Below are 14,083 nucleotides of genomic sequence, written 5' to 3'. Positions count from 1 at the left end.
ACCAGCAGCCGTCCGTTTAATTCACTTTTTTTTTGTGGTTCTAGTGAGTCCTGTGTTTTGTTTGTGGGAGAAATAGACTTTTTAATGTGGGGGGAAGGGGGTAATTATATTTCTAGGTCCCTACCTGGTCAGTGAGGGAGCTTTTTCTCCAGGCTGTCCCGTCGACCCGTTCTTGTGGCCTACCAGCGGGCGTGGAGCGCCGTTTCCTGGCGGGGACCGCCCAGCACCTCGGCTTCGGTGGCGGCACAGCGCTGGAGCGCTATCGCGGAGCGGAGCGGGCGATGCCTTGCCTGGGTCGCCGCGCTGGATCGACGCGCTGGAGCTCCGGTGAGCTGTGACCGCCGAGTTCAACACTTCCGGGTTGCGGATCTGCGGAGCGGAGCGGGCGGCGCCGACTTCAACATCGGGAGCCTGGGAGCTCCAAACCGGCGCGGCCTTGTCGGCTTCGGAGGCCGCGGTCTCCGGCAAGGAAGCGGCCGTTCCAGGTGGCCCAGCCGCTGAGAGGACTCTCCCGCCGCTGAGAGGAGTCTCCCGACGCCGGGGCAACAGCACCCTGCGAGAACGTCCAGGAACATCGGGCCTCTGTAGAGGCAATAGCGGAGGCCTCAATAGGCCTGACTTTGGGAGAACTGGGGATGGGGACCGGACATTGTGCCTTCCCCCACAGTGGTAACCATTGTGGGGGGATGATTTTTGTGTGTAAGTGATTATTTCAGTTTGTGTTCAAGATGGCTGTCGGAAGGGAGAGTGTACGCTGGCGCGGTTTAGCTGCCGCTGCTCTCTCTTCACATTGTGTTTTTGATTTTGTTGTCTTTGGATCGATTTCTGTCTTTAATTTGTGTATTGGTGATGTCCTTATTATTTATTTTACTCCGATTATATGCTTGTTACTCTTGTTAAATTCTGTAAGGTGTCCCTTGAGACTTTTGAAAGGCGCACACAAATAAAATGTATTATTATTATTATAAAAGTTTGGGACTTAAGTGGGGGAATGTAAGGTAATAATTGTTGGGGTATAGGTATATATGGGTATATAACTAACATATGGTAAATTTTAGTATATATTCAATGCTAGACCACTTGGAGATGCATATAGATATTTAGAACTCAAGTGTATTTTATTCCCGTTTGTATATAGTTCACAGCTTTAAACGGCTTTCTTCCTTCTTACAATATTTGGTCAAGGGCGCGGAGCTGAATGTATAACAACAATGATGGAAGCTCATAAATACTTATTTACCACCATTAGGTAGTTTCTTTTTATTAAGGTATCCTTCTTTAGATACTTTAACACCACTTTTTTTTAAATTATTACTACTTTTTCATCACTACACTCTTTCTTGTCAGTTTTATGGTTACTTTGGAAAGGAGATGTCAAATAAACACAACAGTTCTGGACGACCACCCAACACCTAGAGCTCCGAGGTACTTGGTTGCATCATATGACTTAAGGCAAAATGATTCACAATGCAAGACGATAAACAAAAGAAGACTGGAGGAATCACGTTTCCTCGGGGGGGGGGGGGGGCGCTAATGAACCAATTAAAAAGGGGAAGATCTTCGCCCAATTATAATCACTCAATTTTACATAATTTTCTTGCAGGAAACGCACCTGAAACAACAAACACAGATAAGATTGAAGGCAAATTGGATCGGGCAAACATACTATTCCTCATTTACTTCTAAATCTAGAGGGACGGCTATTATTATTTGTAAAGGTATACCATTTAAATCCAAGAACATATCAGATAAAGAGGGGAGGTAGGTTATAGTTACGGGAAAAATTCACTCCACTCCACTTACTATGATAAACATTTATGCGCCTAATTTTGATAACCCTCAATTCTTTAATAAAATTCTGGATATGATTTAGAAACATAGAAAATAGGTGCAGGAGTAGGTCATTCGGCCCTTCGAGCCTGCATTCAATATGATCATGGCTGAGTATCCTGTACCTGCCTTCTCTCCATACCCATGATCCTTTTAGCCACAAGGGCCACATCTAACTCCCTCTTAAATATAGCCAATGAACTGGCCTCAACTACCTTCTGTGGCAGAGAATTCCAGAGATTCACCACTCTCTGTGTGAAAAATGTTTTCCTCATCTCGGTCCTAAAATCCCTTCCTCTTTCCATAACAGAAAAGCTTGATCAGTACTAAAAGGTTGGAAGACTCGATAAGATAAAATCATTCAATCCAAAAAATGTACGAAATTGAAACCATATTCGGAATGTATGTCTTATTAATGGGTTAGTCATATATTTATTCAATCTCGTAATTGTAAAAGGTAACGAGGCCCCTAGAATTGAAACCAATGATAGCCCTTGCATAGAATCACGTTCAAGATTTATCCATCATGGGCATTGGTAGGGCTCGAAATTAACTGTTGCCCGGGTGCCACGGACCACTCAAAGCGCCGCCGGGCAACCTAAACGGCGAGTCATTTTGTCCGGCTTGGCAACCAGATACTGGTTTGTACCGAAGACAGGCACAAAAAACTGGTGTAACTCCGTGGGTCAGGCAGCATCTCTGGAGAAAAGAAACGGTGACGGCTGTATTGCGTGGTAAAGATACTAGGTACCGGGTGAGGAAGGGAATGACAGGCCCGAACAGCGACTCCATCTCCACCTCCTCCCGCCCCCCGCCCGCCCTGATAGTGGCCGCTGGTTGCAAACCCGTGCTTTCAATACAAACCCTTCCGCACGCCGGGGCAGGGAGGAGGGTTTGTATTGAATGCGCCGTTAGTGGGTTTGCAAGCAGCAGTCTTTATCAGGGCGGGCGGGCGGGATGCGGGAGGAGGAGGAGATGGAGCCGCTGCTGCGGCCGCTGCTGCTTCTGCTGTGCGGGGCCTGTCATTCGACCCGACCCTTCTGAAGCAGCTGCACCAAAGATACTATAACTTTGAGCTGCACCGCTCGGCCCCGCATCTTGCTGTTGGCTGGCGGAGAAGGGAGGCGGTGGCGAGGAGTTCCCAACGGCCAAGGCAGCGGGGCGATGTTGTCCGAGGAGCGCTGACCCTCCTTCCTCCATACCTCGCCCCCCCTCTCTCTCTCTCTCTCTCTCTCGTATGCCCCCTCCCCCCCCCCCCCCCTTATCCTGGGATCCCTCCTCTCCATCCCGCACGGATCCCCATTCCCGCTTCTATTCAGTCCTCACTGACATCGCCTGTGCTCCCCTCCCCTCCCCATCTCTCCCCCTCATCTATTCATCCTGCGCTGATCACCCTATCCATCTCACATTAATTCTCCTGCCACCCCCCTTCCCATCCATCCTGCACTTCTCCTCCATCCATCCTGTACTAATCCACGCATTCATCCCGTACTGACCCACCCTCCATTTACCCTGCACCTTCCGCTCATTCATCCTGTATTGATCCCCCATTCATCCTGCACAGACCCTCCGATCCACACTGTACTGATTGCCCCCCCCCCCCCCATTCATCCTGCGCTGATCTCCCCCCCTCCCCATCCTGTACTGATCCTCGCATTCAAGAGAGAATGGGGGGAACAGTCTGAAGAAGGGTCTCGACCCGAAACGTTGCCTATTTCCTTCGCTCCATAGATGCTGCATCACCCGCTGAGTTTCTCCAGCACTTTTGTGTACCCCCATCCATCCTGTACTGAACCCCCATTCAACACCACTGACATCCCCCGTGCTCTCCCCTCACAATTTTACCTACTCCAACCAACACGTACTAATTCACCTGCCTCAATCCATCCAGCACCGACTGCCGTCTAACCCTCCGCCATCTATCTACCCCACACTGATTCACACACACCCCCCTCCCTGGACCTATTGTCCTGGAAATGTCATCAGAGCGAACATTGACGATGTTTGATAACGGAATGCAATCAAATGCGTTTTAATTCCCACTATTTGTTGTAATCCATAAAGATTGATTTATTAAATTGTGAACACGTGAAACATTAAAACCGCAGTGTTCAATTGTCACTGCTGCCGTTGACACGTTATTACAGAATTCATTTTAACGGCAAATCAATGCTCTTAATATGGAATATCAGTACTGTAGTTGTTTAATGAGCAACATTCACAACTATACGTACGCATATATGTTACCATGGTTCAGGATTTATTGACACAGGTTGATCATACCCTGAATAATCCAACCACATTTTTGTTTGGAAGTGGAAAGAACTAATAGAAATTGCATTCATTGCAATGTGTAAAAATAGTTGCGATACTGTATTATAATTTTTCTGCATGTCATTGTGGGATATATCATGTTTTGATTGGTGAATGTGTTTAGTTTGTGACTTTATTTGAAGCAGAAATAATATGTGAATGCTTCATTGAGTATAATTCCGACTGGTAACTATGCACTTCGTCGGAGCACATTATCGCACACGTCATGCAAGCCATCTTAAATGACCACCTAAATTGTCATTTGGCAACCTAAAATGCTGCCGAGGTTGCCCGGCTGGCAACAGGGAAAAAAAGTTAAGTGAGAGCCCTGATTGGGTATCTTCTAAATCATTTGTCCAAAACGTTAGATAGCAAGCATTAACTGCCCAATCGTAGAATCTAAGGTTCGGTAGTGCCAAACCACCATCTTTTTTTGATTTCTGTAAGTATTTTTTACTTAGTCTGGGATTTTTATTCTGCCATATATATGAATACATTTTGGAGTCAATAATATCAAAGAAAGATTTAGCAATAAAAATTGGTATCGTCTGAAATAAATACAAGAATTTAGGTAGGATAAACATTTTAATAGCATTGATTTGGCCAATTAAAGATAAGGTGACCATTTAATAAACTGTTGTTTGATATGGTCAATTAGAGGGTTTAAATAGATCCTTGTGTTTCTTGGTAGTCTTAATGCTTAAATAAGTAAAACATTCGGTAGTTAATCTAAATGGAAACTATCCATTATTCAAAATTAGATTGTTTAATGGAAAAAGCTCACTCTTACCAGAAAAACTATTAAGTAATGCTACTATTGCCGGAATAGATTTCTCTGGGTTAGAGATAAATAATAACAGATCATCTGCATAATGGGATAGCTTATGTGTCTGATTCCCACGGACAATACCAAAAATATTAGGGGATTCCCTAATAGCGGTGGTCAAATGTTCCAAAGCGATACCAAACAGTAAAGGACTTAAAGGACAGCCCTGTCTAGTACCTCAAAAGAGCCTGAAAAAAGGGAATCTCTGATTATTGGTAAGTACAGAAGCCTGAGGTATTTGATAAATCAGCTTGATCCAAGAGATACATTTTGGACTAATCTTAAAATTTTCAAATGTATTGAATAAGTATTCCCATACTACTGTATCAAACGCCTTCCCACCATCAAGTGAAATGACACATTCTGGAGTTTTATTTGACGCTGTATATACGATATTCATTAATCTCCTATCGTTAAAGGCTGAGTAACGATTTTTAATAAAACCTGTCTGGTCTTCAGAAATAATATGCGGTAAAATATTTTCCAATCTCATAGCTAATATTTTGGAGAGAATTTTGGAATCTACATTTAACAGTGATATAGGTCTATATGATGTCACTTCAGTAGGGTCTTTATCTTTTTTAAGAATTAAAAAAATAGATGCTTCATAAAAGGATTGTGACAATCTACTCATTAAAAAGGCTTCTTTAAAAACCTTGCATAGCCAGGGAGATATTAAACTTGAGAAATACATTAAACCAGGAGCTTTACCAGAATTCATCGAGAAGATTGCTTTCTGTATTTCTTCCTCCGTGATGGGTTCGTCTAACAACAGAGACTCATTATGTGGCAAATTTAGTAAGTTCAGTTTCTTTAATAACTCATGCATTATATTGGAATCAGTAGGAAATTCTGATTGGTATAGGGAGGTATGAAATTCTTGAAATGATTTATTAATTTCATCATGGTCTACTGTCAATGTACCATCCCGTTTACTCAGTTTAATAATCTGACATTTGGCTGACAGCTTTCAACTGATTGGCGAGTAATTTGCCAGATTTATCGCCATGTATATAAAATTGACTTTTGGTTTTAAGTAGCTGATTCTCAATCGGTGATACTAATAACAAATCATGTCTCAATTGAAGTTCAACTCTATCCTTATAGAGCTCTAGACTCGGAGCTTTTGAATATTTTTTTATCAATTTCTTTAATCTCATCAGCCAATATACGTATTGATACCGTAGCATCAAAGCCCGGACAACCAGACTGCTAAACAGCTTCCTTTCACAGGCTGTGAGGCTGCTAAACAGTCACTCCACCTGATTCCGCTGCTTTGCACTGACAATTTAATAGCTCTGGAACTGGCCACTAAATCAGCTGCCATGGACATTTTATGACTGTTTTTACTGTATTTTAATGTTGCTGTATTTACCTGCACTCTTTAACTATATGTACTGTTTCATCAGGGACTGGATTGTTTTTATTATGTGTGAAATGTTTAAGTTCTATGTGCGATGCTCCGGTATTCCGTGGGAAACGTCTTCTCATTTTGCACTGTACAATTGTTGCTTTGCAAGATGACAATAAAGGTTGATTGATTGATTTCTTTTTAAGTTTATTATTTTTTTTAATCCCGCGGAGTATGAAATAATTTGTCCATGAATATATGCCTTAAAAGCTAAATCAGCTTCAGACTGCACCATTGGATATTTCTTCAGTAGAGTTTGTTAAGAAGAAAAAAGCAATCTGATCTTTAATAAAATTAACAAATTTAGATCTTGAAGCAGAGTAGTATTAAACCGCCATTGTTTAGCACTAAACGTGGAATCAGGTAGTTTAATTAATAGTTTCAATGGTGCATGATCAGAAATAGCAATTGCATCATACTCACACACAGCGACCAATGAAACTAGCCGAGTATCTATTATAAAGTAGTCAATCCTAGAGTAACTATGATATACGAGAGAAAAAAGAAAATTCTTTATCATTTTGGTGTAGGAATCTCCAGACTTCTAACATTCCAGAGTCAAGTAAAAAAGAATTATTAAAACTAGCAGATTTATTTGGAAGCACACGATCAGATGCAGATCTGTCCAACGAGGGGTTCAAACAGCAGTTAAAATCTCCACCCATTATCAAAAGATGTTCATATAAATTAGGAAAGGAAGCGATTAGCTGTTTAAAAAACTCAGGGTGATCAATATTAGGTGCATAAACATTCATCATAATAACCTTTTGGTTATGAAGAACACCAGTGATCATCAAAAATCTATCATATGGATCAGAAATTGTTTCATAATGAACAAACAAAATTGAGGAGTCAATAAAAAGAGACTCCTTTCACCTTTGCCTGTGGATTTGAATGAAACTGCTGTCCTTGCCAAAACATAAAGAATCGTTGATTGCCGTCTTTCCTTACATGAGTTTCCTTAACAAAGATAATCTGAGCATTTAGTCTACGAAAAACGTTAACAATTTTTTTCCTCTTAAATGGTTCAGACCATTCACATTCCATGAAAGGGTTAACTAGGATTAATTTCTTAGAGCGTAACAGTTCTTGATACTGGAAGGAGAAGAATCTAAGGCGGAGCCAGAAGTGACGACATTTCAACATTTTTTAAGTTCAAATTCTGCATAGATAGAAAAAACTACACTGAACGCAAAAGTCCCCCCTCCCCCCAACCCACCCATGCAAAGCCCGGAACTGACCAGTAGGCAGTCAGTACGCTACCTAATCCCTCCCCTACCCCCATCTCTTCTAATGACAGCGCCCAATGTAAAAAGAAGGCATATTTACCACTCAATAGCCAGAACAAATTGATGTTATGGTTAAAACATGCATGTTAACTTTGAAAAACAAGTGCTACTTCATATTATTTATCCAAGGTCAAAATATGAAAAACAAGAACTGCTTCACTTTGTTTGTTTAAAGACAGGGGACTACTAAAATTCTAAAAAGTAATTAAAGAATAACTCATCCAATTAAATTCTCATTCATTTACAAAACGATATATTGTCAAAATAGCAACAATAAATGTCCAATTGTAACTTAATCGACTATCAGTAACTCCCCGTCGCGGCTTCAGCCCCATAAACCTCCAGAAAGCTGGAAGCTTCTTGCAGATTGTTAAAAAAAATCGGTTGTTACCTTTAAAAAGTAGTATACGCCGTCTAGCCGGATAGAGCAAGGCGGGCGCAGCTGTTTCTTAAACAACTCAGACATTACATTATGGAAAGACTTTCTTAATCCCATAAGCTCACGGCTGTAATCAGGAACAAACCGAAACTTGCATCCTTCATATTCAACCATGCCCAACTTTTTTGTTGCTCGGAGGATATTCTCCTTCATCTGCAAAAAGTGGAACCGAACGATCAAATGTCTCGGTTTATCTTGGAGACCATATTTCTTCCCGATCCAGTGTGCGATATCCAAAATTGGAAGATTTTCATAGTGCTCGGTGTTGAAAGTCTCCTTTATCATTTTGGAGGCATATTTTATAACATTATCCCCTTCTTGACCTTCAGGCAAACCAACAATTTGCAAATTCAGTCGATGGCTTCTGTTTTCCAGATCCATGTTTTTAATCTTGTATTGCCCGAGTATTTTCATTCATTTTCCGTTCCAGTTTTTCAATCTTCAAATCTCTTTCCTGGCCCAAGGTTCGCAAGTTATCAATTTGTTCCTTCTGTTCACGAGATTAATCTTGTAACATAATCAGCTTGTCTTGAACTTCCTTCAATTTGCTCGAAATTCCTTCCATCATTTCTTCCAAACTGCAGAATCTTGTTTTCATTTCTCCGTTCATTTTCGATATTGCTTCTAAGATACCAGAGTCAGAAGCAGCGTCTTCCCCACGCTCCTTCCTTGGAGAAGCTCTTTTTCCTCTTGTCTCCGTCCTTTACACAATTGAAGGATATAAAAGTGTTATTAACACTTTAATAAAGGTTATACCATGCCTTGAAATCAAGTAAGAACAAGTAACATTGAAAGAGTGGTAAGCAAGAAGTTAAAAGTTAAGGAAGCAAACAAAGTTACAACCTTTACAGCATGCTGCCTCTAGGAGCCACAGAAAAGATTTAATACGAAGCTGAAGGGTAACTTTTTTGCACAAAGGGTAGTGGGCATATGGAACGATCGCCAGGAGAAGGTAGTTGAAGCAAGTACTATCATAACATTTAAGAGACATTTGGACAGGTACATGGATAGGATAGGTTTATTGGGTTGCACGGGCAGGTGAGACTAGTGTAGATGGGACATGTTGGTTGGTGTGAGCACGTCGGGCAATAGGGCCAGTATTGACGGAGTATAAAAGGTCTGTCTCACTTGGGCGACCTAATCCGCGAGTTCTGGCGAGTTTGCCCTTGACTCATACTCGCAGCATGGTCGACACAAGGTCGTAAGAGGTCTTCGTAGTCGGGTTGTCCCACTGTACGAGCTAATTCAAGAGTTCTCCCGAGTTTCCCGATTCGAACTCGGAGAATTACAGTAATGGCCGCTTGTAGGTACTCAGAGCTCTTGTGGACATTTTTCAACATGTTGAAAAATCTTCACGAGTCTTCCCGAGCTTACCGCGTTTCCCGAGTACCTGCCGATAGCGTTACGAGTCGCTAAGAGACGTCCCAAGCTCTGATGTACCCACTTCTGACATTCTACGTGCTTACCATGAGTTTAATTTTTTTTTTAAACTCGAGAGCTCTTGAATTAGCTCGTACAGTGGGACAGCCCCTTAACTCTCCTTCATGCTCGAGAGTGGTCTCTGCGTACTCGAGGCCTCAGCTAGGTCGCGACATTGTTTTCAATATGTTAAAAATTGCCCGCGAGTAAAAAAAGGTCACCATGGAAACAATCGATACTTTTTTTCCTCGTAGGTTTAGTCGTAGTAACCACTTGGACCACAAAAACTCAAATGTCAGGCTGTTATTCATTGACTACAGCTCGACGTTTAATACCATCATCCCCTCCAAGCTAGTTACCAAGCTCTCAGTTCTCGTTCTCTGCGCATACCTCTGCAATTGGATCCTCGACTTCCTGGTCCACAGACCAGTCTGTCCGTATTGGTGGAAACGTGTCATCCTCGATAACAATCAGCATGGGAGAACCTCAAGGCTGCGTGCTCAGCCCCCTGCTGTATTCACTCTATACTCATGACTGTGTAGCCGGACATAGTGCGAACTCCATCATCAAGTTCGCCGATGACACCACTGTCGTGGGACGAATCACTGATGGTGACGAGTAAGAGTATAGAAGTGAGATCAACCGATTGACCAAATGGTGTCAGCACAACAACCAGCAAAACCAAGGAACTGATTGTGGACTTTGGAAGGGGTAGTATAGGGACCCACAATCCCGTTTATATCAACATTTGGACGGTGGAAAGGGTCAAGAACTTCAAATTCCCGGGCGTGCATATTTCTGAAGATCTTTCCTGGTCCCAGCAAACTGATGCGATTATAAAGAAGGCACATCAGCGCCTCTACTTCCTGAGAAGATTACGGAGAGTCGGTATGTCAAGGAGGACTCTCTCGAACTTCTACAGGTGCACAATAGAGAGCATACTGACTGGTTGCATCGTGGCTTGGTTCAGCAACTTGAACTTCCAGGAGCGGAAAAGACTGCAGAAAGTTGTGACAACTGCCCAGCCCATCATCGGCTCTGACCTCCCCACCTTCGAAGGGATCTATCGCAGTCGCTGCCTCAAAAAGGCTGCCAACATCATCAAAGACCCACACCATCCTGGCCACACACTCATCTCTCCGTTGCCATCGGGAAGAAGATACGGGAGTTTGAAATCTGGAACATCAGGATCAGGAACAGCTACTTCCCCACAGCCATCAGGCAATTAAACACAACATCAAACAAACTCTGAACTATCACAGCCTATTACACTTTATCTGTTTATTTATGTGTATATATATGGTCTATGGTATATAGACACACTGAACTGTTCTGTATTTATGCTTACAATATTCTGTTGTGCTGCATGATAATAAAACTCTCTTGACTTGAGTCAACATACATTGAACAACAAATAAGTATAACTGGAAAAGCACACTCGCCCCAGCATGGTTGTTAAATGGGATGCTACTGAAAAAAAAAATTGCTGGAAACAATGGTCAGGTAACACTTGTGGAAGGAGCAGCAGTTAATGTTTCAGGTTGCAGACCTTTCATCAGAATTGTGTTAGTTACTGTGTCTGCTTTATTCATCTCCATCCTGTTTTCTCGCAGACCCCATCAATAACAGTGCAGATAAAAGGTCTTGACTGGCCATTTCCCTCCACAGATGCTGCCTGACATTGAGTTACTCCAGCAGTTTTTTTTTCACTTCAGATTCCTGCATCAGCAGTCCCTTGTGTCTCCTGTAAATTTCTATCTCCTCCAAAAGATACAAAAATACTGTCTGGAGTTAAATAATCACGATCTAATGTTAAATAATGTCAATGCCCACAAAATTGTTTACCCCTCTCATAACTCACGCACTTTTCCAGCATTTTCCAGTTCCTCCCGATCCTTGGTGGCATGACCAGTGACCATTCGCATCTGTATCACTCCTGAAATTGCCACGATTGGCACAATGGCTAAGACCAACAGAGTCAGTTGCCAGCCATAGATGAAGGAAATAATAATGGCACATCCAAGATTAGCTACATTCTGTGCAACCGTAGCAAGTCTGGCACCAGTAGCCTATAGTAACGACATGAAAACAGCAGGTTGTTATTCATTGACTCATATAAGATTGAACAGGCCCTTCAGTCCAACCGGCCCAAGCAGATGATAGGTTTATTATTGTCATGTGTGCCAAGGTACAGTTAAAAGCCTAGTTATAGGACGATAATACATATGAGCAGATTTAGGGCATTCGGCCCATTGAGTGTACTCCTCCATTCAATCATGGCTGATCTAATTTTCCCTCTAAACTCCATTCCCCTGTCTTCTCCTGTAACCTTTGACGCCCTTACTAAATCAATATTTTATTAATGTAAGTGATTTTTTTATTACAAGCTTGAGAAATGTTTTTTAAATATGTGGAAGAAATTGCATGAAGCCAAATTTTTGTATATCAGGTTATTTTTTAGTTTTGTGTAGTTGAGGTACAGCGCAGAAACAACCCCTTTGGCCCACCGAGTCCACACCGACCAGCAATCCCTGCGCATTAGCACTATCCTACACACCAGGGACAACTTACATTTATATCCTGCCAATTAACTTACAAACCTGTACGTCTTTGGAGTGTGGGAGTAAATCGAAGATCTAGGAGAATACCCATGCAGGTCTCTGCACAGGCAGCACCCGTAGTCAGGATTGAACCCGGGTCTCTGCTGCTGTAAGGCAGCAACTCTACCTCTGCTCCACTGTGGGGAGACTCTGTATGTACAACTGTTAAAATATGTGTTCAATTATTTTTAATTAATAAACTGAAATCTTACAACTCTTTTCCTTCAAATATTCCTCCATGAGACGAATAGATCGGGTAGATGTACAGTCTCTTGCCCAGAGTATGTAAATCAAGGATTAGGTTTAAGGTGAAGGGGAAAAGATTTAATGAGGGGTAACTTTTTCACGCAAAGGGTAGTGGGTGTTTGGAACAAGCTGCCAGAGGAGGTAGTTGAGGCTGGGACTATCCTGACATTGAAGAAAAAGTTAGACAGGTACACGGATAGGACAGGTTTGGAGGGATATGGACCAAACGTGGGCAGATTGGACTAGTGTAGCTGGGACATTTTGGCCAGTGTGGGCAAGTTGGGCCGATGGGTCTGGTTCCACACTGTATCACTCTATGACTCTAAAAATTAAAACTAGTGCAAAACATACTTAGGAAAAAGAAGTCCATGATAGGGCAAGAGGTGGTCAAGAGTGTACTGTTGTCGAGGTAGGATTAGGGTTGTGTGTGTGTGTTTAAGACCCTGATAATGTCGGAAAGCAGCTGGTTGTGTGGGACTTCAGGCCCAATGGTAACAGTGAGATGAAGGCATGGCCCAGTTGATGACGATCTTGGATGATAGATGCCATCTTCTTGAGGCAGCACTTCATGTAAATAATCTCGATGGAGGGGTGGGTTGTTGTGTTTGTTATGCCGAGCCAACCACTCTCTGCAGCTTCTTGCTTGCCTGTGTATTGTAATTGTCACACTAGGCCATAATGCGGCCAACCAGGATATTTTCTACTTTACATTTATTGAAGTTGTTGGTGTATTCGGTAACATGCCAAATCTCTACATTTCAAAGCAAGTTGAGGCTCCTGAGCTCCTTCTTCATGATTACATCTATGTGCTGAGCCCAGGACAGGTTATCAAAGGTGTTAATGTACAGAAATTTGAGGCCAAATTCAGCTGGACCAGGGGTGGGGAACCTTTTCATGTTGGAATGCTGCATTAAGTTAGCTGTAATCTAATAAGGCCGCATCCAAGAAACTTCAATTAGATATACTTCAAAATGTACATTCTTTTGTAAAAATCTAACTACTATGTACTAACTTTAAAAAAAAAGTTAATTCGAAGGTAACTAACTTTTTAATGACTTTGTTGTAACTGCTTTTTGTGGGAAAACATTTGAATATTTGGTTGCAATATGGAGGTACGCAGTTTCAACTGATCTTCTAGATGAGTATCCGTCATTTATGACGTTAAGAGCGTCTTGATTTGGGTTCGGTAGCAGAATGTAGATTCACAGCAATAAGTGGTTGAAAAGCAAGAAAGCAATGTTGCCGAAGATGTGGGTATTCTATTGCATTTTTCCATGTCAGTTGGATCTTTCTTAGCTTCAAATAAGGATTCTAAAATGTCATCATCTAAGAGCTCAATCAATTCCATCTGTAGTTCTTTAGGATCCTTGGAGACATCAACTAGGTGAGGTTGAAATGGTAATTTGAGTGTGATGTCATGATTCCCAAAGTCAGTGAACCTTTCATTGTATTCTTTAATTTATAAGTCTCCAATAGCTGCGTATTCTTTAAATGATTCACATGAATCCTCCTGCTCATCAATGACCTTCGCTAACTGGGGAAAATGTTCATCCGAAATTATACTTTGAAGAAGTTTTGAAAAAAGATAGCTTTTTTCGAAATGCTTGGATTTTTTTCCTCTTATCATATATAGACTTAGTTTTACCTTGTAAAGAAACATTAAAGTCATTTTGCTTTGACATATCACCACACAGAAATGCAGTATTTCTA

General features: G+C 41.9%; 1 protein-coding gene across 1 annotated transcript in view; it reads right to left on the bottom strand.

Annotated features, from left to right (window-relative positions):
- Positions 1-14,083, bottom strand: part of LOC129709333 (ATP-dependent translocase ABCB1-like) — a 162,435-nt gene that overhangs the window by 41,405 nt on the left and 106,947 nt on the right. Inside the window, exon 20 of the mRNA XM_055655616.1 lies at positions 11,393-11,596. Within this exon, the coding sequence (XP_055511591.1) occupies positions 11,393-11,596 (204 nt within the window). The remainder of the gene's footprint in view (positions 1-11,392; positions 11,597-14,083) is intronic.

The sequence above is a fragment of the Leucoraja erinacea genome, chromosome 2 (assembly GCF_028641065.1).
Source record: "Leucoraja erinacea ecotype New England chromosome 2, Leri_hhj_1, whole genome shotgun sequence".
Taxonomy (NCBI): Eukaryota; Metazoa; Chordata; class Chondrichthyes; order Rajiformes; family Rajidae; genus Leucoraja; species Leucoraja erinaceus.
This window is presented reverse-complemented; position numbering and strand designations above follow the sequence as displayed.